Source organism: Porites lutea, chromosome 5 (genome assembly GCF_958299795.1).
Source record: "Porites lutea chromosome 5, jaPorLute2.1, whole genome shotgun sequence".
Classification (NCBI taxonomy): Eukaryota; Metazoa; Cnidaria; class Anthozoa; order Scleractinia; family Poritidae; genus Porites; species Porites lutea.
The window spans coordinates 16147938-16155205 of NC_133205.1; the positions used below are offsets into that span (position 1 = coordinate 16147938).

Sequence of the window (7268 nt, forward strand, 5' to 3'; positions counted from 1 at the left end):
AAGAAGGATTCTAGTAAGGCAGCCAAAGAGCTTGAGACCTTAGTTGTACAGCGCCTTAGCGCAGAGGTTTCGGGAAAAGCACAGAAATACTTTCGAGTTGGTGCGCGCGAGTTCGTGTCCTTCGAAGACTTCGACGAAATCTCCATCAGCAACATCAAGAGAGCTTGCATGAAGCACTTCGGTATGTTGGAATGATGTCATGTGATGTATCCATACAACCATATACTGCAATTGGAAAAGTACTGTTCTGGTATCCCATCAGTTTATCGTGACCATCGAGGGAGTGCACCCAGTTTGAGCCACGTGATGTGAAGTTGCTTTTAGGCTTCTTCTTCTTGAATTGAGGAGCTCTTTCCTCGAGAGCAACTGGGTCCACATTGTACATCACTGCATACACAACGTCTCGTGGAACATTTAGCTCGTGAACCTGCCTTAGTTTTTTGTGCAAAGCTCTATATCCAAGAAGTTTACCTGGGCCATCCATTTCTTGTCTCACGGCAGTTTCGATCTCGCCAAGCTCAAAGTTACGGTCAGTGTACCGGATGTTAAAATACTCAAGTCGTCTGTCCAGAGACCGAAGACTCCACGCATATTGATCAAAATCCCTACACACGAAGTCTAAGATCTCTCTGCGTCTAAGATTTTCTTTTACATATCGAGCTAACATATCTTTTAGATCGTCGTCCTGCTGCCACTCTTCGTTTCGAATCCGTGCAGTCGCCATCTTGAAAACAGATGCACCGAAATGCATTCTGGTCTATGGCAACGATAGGCCACACGCCTTTTTTTTTTTTTTTTCTTTTTTTTTTGCTATGGCAACGATAGGCCATGGACAATTTTGCTTTTAATTTAGTTTACAATGCCTTTCTTTTCAAATATATTTTTTAAAAATTAGTTTCAATTTTTTTTGAAACATAAAATTTTGTTTTCGTTCGAAATAAATTCATTTTAAAATCATTTCGTTTTTATTCTGTTCTTGAGATATTTTCTTTTTATTGAAAATAATTTCTGAATTTATTTACTTTTTATTTTAAGTTAAAATATTTCTGTGATTAAACAAAAAAAAAACAAACTAACATTAAAATAAAAATAAACCAATACACCCAAAAAAGCAAACAAAACATAAATTTACAAGAAACTTGTTAAAAAATTGGGTTTTTTGTTATGGCAGTCTTAGGCCACCATACTGAAGTCCTTGCTTAGTGCCTTTTAAAAATAAAGATTAAAAGAATATGAAATCACTTGACAAGTAATGTCTTCACTCCTGTGGTGAATGTGTATCAAACTACCCTATATTAACTTGTATTGAAAATTCACATGGGTATGATTTTGCTTTATGATTTTTATTTTGTGGAAAGGCCACTTTTTATGATCATTGTGATCACAGAACAAGCTTTGAAGTTTGAAGTTTGAAGTTTATTAAAGGTTCAGCTACTCACCTCAGTTCTGGCTGAATTGCGTATGATCAGTGCAGTTGTTTGGATCACTACATTCCCCAGTTTTTCTTCAGTTATCCATCCTTAGTTGTCATACTGAACTGGCCTCAAATGTGCGGGTGTGAACTTGTCTGTATTTAGTGATTTTTTTTCCTCTATGTCCTGAGTCCCTGATGCATAAAAATCCACAGAGACACAAAATAATTCATGGCATGCGTCCTGTAGGACGCAAAGATCGAATGATCGATCTGAACATGTGTTTTTCTAGAAATATTCTGTCCGTAAAATAATTATTACTGTGGCAGTTATTATGGCTGTTGTTTAATGATGCATATTTCATTTAGCCTTTGTAGTGCTTTAAAATAGAAGGACTATATTTTAATTTCAGTATACTGTAATACAGAGTTTTGGAGTCTGTCTTCGGATTAACTGTCTAGTTACGTAAAGGCCCAAGCATTTTCAATTTTGGACTCGTTGTTTTTTGAACTGGGGCTCAATGGTTCTGGATTGGGACTCGTGATTTTTCACAAGATGAGTCCCAGGACTCACCACAACTATTTGCAACAAAATCACTGTGTATTGTTTGTTTGTAGACTTAGAATTTGTTATTATCGTTATGCAGTTGCATGTACTGATTCTTTGATTAATTTGCTAGGAAAACATGTTCTCATTTGAGGTGCAGAAGGTCAAATATGCCTTAAAACCTATGAACTGTCCAGGGCATTGGTATGTTTTTGTAAAATTTCAACAATTTGTAATGTAATGTAGCGAAGTTCCGGTCAAAGCTTCAGATACTTAAAACCCTATAACAAATTAAAGCTCTTTAACTTACTATTGTAACAAACCAACAATGTTTAGGGACTTGTCAGAAATTAGCAGGGGGGGAGGGGGGGGTGGAAAACGGGGGAGGGTCAGAGTTTTTTTAGCCCTCCAAAAGGGAGGGTTATGAACAAAAATGACAGGAAAAGAGGGAGGGTCACAAAAAAAATAAGCCACCACGATCGTGAAGGGATGCTTCAATATTATGTTTTACGAGAATACAAAACATACATGAAAATCATGACATGCAATTCTGATTTCCTGACATACTGATCATTATTTTCCTTGTGTAGAAGGGCAACTTCTCCTACTTGATTTCTATAGCATGCTGTTTTGTCACATAACCCTGTTTCTGAGCATCACTTGAAGTGATCTCCACTGAAAAAACATTCAGAAGTCTAACTTTTTTTTTTCGCGAAAATTATTCGTCTTTGATTCTTATAGTCGTGAAAGATAGCCTGAATTTTATCCGATTACTTCAAGTCGTTATTACTCCCTCAGTTGTTGAGAGGAGAAAACAACTCCAAGCAATCGGATAAATTTCAGGCTACGTGAAAGAGAAACTGTCATAATTCCATTAAACCAAAAACTTTCTTTTGTCCTGTTTGCCAACAGAAGAAACACTTGCATGTCCATCGTAGGTCAGTTTCAGTACAAGATGGCTTTTTTCCAAAGTACTGAATTATTTTCCTTGTACCACTGCATAAGAATTCGGACTAAGGGGAGGGTCCTAGAATTTTAGGACGCTTTCCAGAGGAGGGTCGGGATACTTTAATCCCTTACCTAGGGAGGGTCATTTTATTTTCATCGCTTAACTGAAAATCTCCACCTCCCCTCCCCCCCTGCTAATTTCTGACAAGTCCCTTAAAAAACTTGCAATGTCCCCCCCCCAAAAAAAAGCAGCATTCGCCCGCTTATCCCGCCGGCTACGCAGGCTGTGATCATCCAAGTATTTTAGCCTTGCTCTATTTCCAACTGTTCTTTAACTCTTCTTATTACATGGCTGAATCCACGAGCGGGCAAGATGACGCGAATCATGTATTCAGATTGGCTACCCGAGCGGGCAAGGAGGGAACATTTTGCCCGCTCGGGATTTCCCGCGTTGGTCCTGCAAAAAAAAGATATTTAATAAATGTATACATACATGTTATAAATGCTTTTTTTGACTAGGCTTGTTCGTGCAATATGGCTGGATATTGGCCTCTTTCTTTTTTGTGTGTTTTCAGCGACCTCAACTTCGTTTCGGTCTGCAATGTATAAAAACGTAGCCTGCGTGGCATGCGTCCAAAGGGGAGGTGAAAGGAGGGGAAAAGGGAGAGGGGACTGGGGAGAGAAGGAAAGGGACTGTCTCCCTTTTCCCCTTTGTACTTTTCTCCGCCCTCCCCTCCCCTTTCATTTTTTGTGCTTGAGAACATGATTAGTATCTGGTCATCGTGACCTCGCGTTTGGTCAGTAATGCATATATGACAATCCTTTTCTTGGCGCTTTTACTCTGAAAAGACTAGAACAAATCAAATTATTGAAAACTAAAAATCGCTTTGAGTTTTAGCAACAATTCATTTACAGTCCTTTACTTGAAACTTGAGTTTTTTTTACATAGACTAATTACCTAGAGGGACATTGTTTTTGTTTGTTAACTCTGATTTTGTTGTTATTGTTGTTCCAGCGTTATGTTTGATCACCGTCCTCGTTCATGGCGTGAACTTCCCTGAGGATGGCAGACTTTGGGGTTCTTCATCGTAATGAGTTGTCTGGTACATTGGCTGGACTGACCCGTGTCAGGAGATTCCAGCAAGATGATGCACATATCTTCTGCAGACCAGACCAGGTCTGTTAAGAATGTTCCTCCTTTTCCAGGTTCCCTTTGCCGTTAGGGAGCTTTTAAAACAGCTAATATCAGGGAGCTTAGGCAAAGACGTTTTTGTGCGGCGCACGTCAACCGGAAGTGAGGGTTTTTTTTATTTAAAATACCTCGACGCTACAAAATTTGTATTACTAAGTTTCTTTACTATTATGGAGACGACTTGCTCGAAAATTTGGGCAAAAGCAAACCTGTCCTACTCAACGTCTTAAATACTCAAGCGAAGTCATATCTCTAGTTCTTTTAGACATTCTCAATACATCTGTCTCTCTTGGGGCCTAACCCAAAAAACTTAAAATATCAAAAATTATACCTATCTTCAAAGCTAACGACGAGACCGACACTTCTAATTATAGGCCAATTTCATTAGTATCAAATTTCAATAGAATCTTCGAAAAAATTATGTACGACAGAATGAGAGACTTTTTTGAAAAGCACAGCCTATTATATTCGTCTCAATATGGTTTTCGTCAAGCTCACTCAACCCAACATACTATTCTTGATGTGGTAGAAACTATACAAAGCAATATGGACAAAAAACTCTTTTCATGTGGCGTTTTTATTGACTTAAAAAACGCTTTTGACACTGTGAATCATCCTATTTTACTTGATAAACTAAATTATTATGGCTTCCGTGGAATTGTCAATCAATGGTTTTCCTCTTATTTATCAAATCGCACACAAACTACTGAAATTGACTCTCATATATCTAGTAAACTAAATATAAATTGCGGCGTACCCCAAGGATCTATCCTAGGTCCACTTCTTTTCTTGCTTTATATAAATGGCATCCAATGTTGTTCGAGCAAACTCCAATTTTTCCTTTTTGACGACGACACTAACGCTGTTTATGCTCATAAAGATTTAAAGACACTGAAACTAACAGTAAATACAGAATTACACAACTTGTATAACTGGCTGACTTCGAATAAACTTTCTCTGAATATTAAAAAGTCAAACTATGTAATTTTTGGTCCATACCAAAAAAACCTCAACTTTGATCCCCCGGTTAATGTTTTTGACAATGAAAGCAATAAAAAGGTTACCCTTGAACGCAAAAACTTTTTTCGATGAAAATCTATCTTGGAAGACCCATATTCACTCTGTTGCAAACAAAATAAGTAAAACAATTGGGCTAATTGCGAGATTAAGACATATTGTTCCCACTTGCACCCTCCTAAATATTTATCAGTCACTAATTACACCTTATCTAACTTACGGTCTTATCTCTTGGGGCAACGCGTGTAAAACTCTCCTTGACCAAATTCTTGTCCTTCAAAAACGCGCACTGCGTTTAATATATTTTGCTGAAACAAACGACCACGCAATACCTTTTATTGTCAATGCAAAAATTCTACCTTTACAGTCTCTATATTATGAATCCGTTTGTAGTCTTATGTATGGTGCAAATAAAAACACTGCTCCGGATAATATTTTGAAACTCTTCTCTCGAATTTCTAGTGTTCATACTTACAAAACACGTGCCTCAACCTCTGAACATTTTTATACTAAAGAATCTCGACTCAATGTCAAACGAAATACTTTCTCGCATGTTGGGGTCAAAATTTGGAATGGGATACCTCAAATTATTAAAGAAAGACCGAAAAACGCTTAAAGATCACTCAAAGCAACGCCACTCGATATCCTTCAAACTGAAGACTCCTATATTGATGTAGATACGATTATTGTGAAAATGAAAAAGAAAATTCTCTTGTCCTTTATTTTCATTTTATTTGTAAAATTCACTCCAATATTTTCCTTGCATTTAAGTAAAATGGTATTTATTTACTGTAAAATATATAAATTATACTCCAGTATAACGTCTAATTTCTTTGTATTTATCCAGTTTGTAGTAAATTATGTAGCCTGGCCTGCCCCGAATAGCCTTGCTAACTGCAGGCCAGTCCCAATGTATTTCTGTAATATATTTCCAAATTTAAATAAAGTTGAAGTTGATCAATTTTGGTGTACAAGAAACTAGGCAAATAACACAATTAAACTCGCAAAGAAACTCTACGTTTCTGACAACCTGGAAGCCAACAAAGGTAATTTGCGCAAAACATGGAATGTTATTAACGAGCTAACTTCACGTAACAGTGGTAAGTCGACGAATATTTTGGAGATCAAGGTAGATAATAAAATAGTAAGTAACCCTATGGGCATTGCGGAAACTATTAACGATCACTTTACAAACGTTGCGCAAGTATTAGCACAAGATATTCCTGTTGTCGATGTTAATCCTGAGTCTTATTTAGAGCCCACTGATCATTCGTTTTCTCTACAAATTCCGAGTGTTGATATGATTCCGAGTAAATTGTTGAAATGGCTGTTAGTATCGTCGCACCCTCTCTTACCTCAATATTCTCAAAGTCTGTTCTCATGGGGATATATCCAAACGATTGGAAAACGGCCAAAGTGACCCCACTTTTTAAAAAGGGTATTAAATCGGATCCTAACAACTATAGGCCAATATCTGTAATCCCTATAATTTCGAAAGTTTTTGAAAGAATTGTTTACAATCAACTTTCCCATCATCTAGATGATAATAAATTGCGACTAGGTTGCTAATCAGGGTTCCGTTCTCTACATAGTACGCTCACGGCTTTGCCTGAGGTAACGAATGCTTGGTCAATAAACATCGACGATGGCTTTCTAAATGGCGCTGTCTTTATTGACCTTACTAGGGCATTCGACATCATTCATCATGAGATCATCTTGCCCTTAGTTGGCGGCGTGCCGCAGTGTAGCATTTTGGGTCCTTTGCTATTTTTAATTTACATTAATGATCTTCCCAACTCCCTGCGGGGCGCCGTACCAAGAAAGTTTACCAATGACACCAATCTTACGTTATCTGCTAAGACGTTAACAGAGCTTAGGCTAGCTCTAACCCCTGAATTTAATAACCTTAGCTGTTGGCTGAAAGCGTACTGCTTTAAGCGCCCTACAATAATAAACGTTTGAATTAACTGCTGCATTGATCGCTTTGATAATGTTATAAAACAATTATTTCATGCTTCAGCAGTGCGTGTATCGAGATATTGAGCACTTGGGAAGTTTGGAGAGCACTGAAAAGGCTAGAGTAGCTCTCGGCAACTCTTACGCCTTTTTCGTGCTTTCCAAACTTCCGCGTGCGCAATATCTTGACATACGCA

The 7268-nt window shown here is 37.7% G+C and overlaps 1 protein-coding gene across 1 annotated transcript in view; it reads left to right on the forward strand.

The window, feature by feature from the left end:
* LOC140936389 (threonine--tRNA ligase, cytoplasmic-like) overlaps nt 1-6076 on the forward strand; it is a 22248-nt gene extending 16172 nt beyond the window's left edge. Inside the window, exons 12-13 of the mRNA XM_073385852.1 lie at nt 2092-2162; nt 3922-6076. Of these exons, the coding sequence (XP_073241953.1) occupies nt 2092-2111 (20 nt within the window). The 3' untranslated portion in view covers nt 2112-2162; nt 3922-6076. The remainder of the gene's footprint in view (nt 1-2091; nt 2163-3921) is intronic.
* Nucleotides 6077-7268: the final 1192 nt, after the last annotated feature.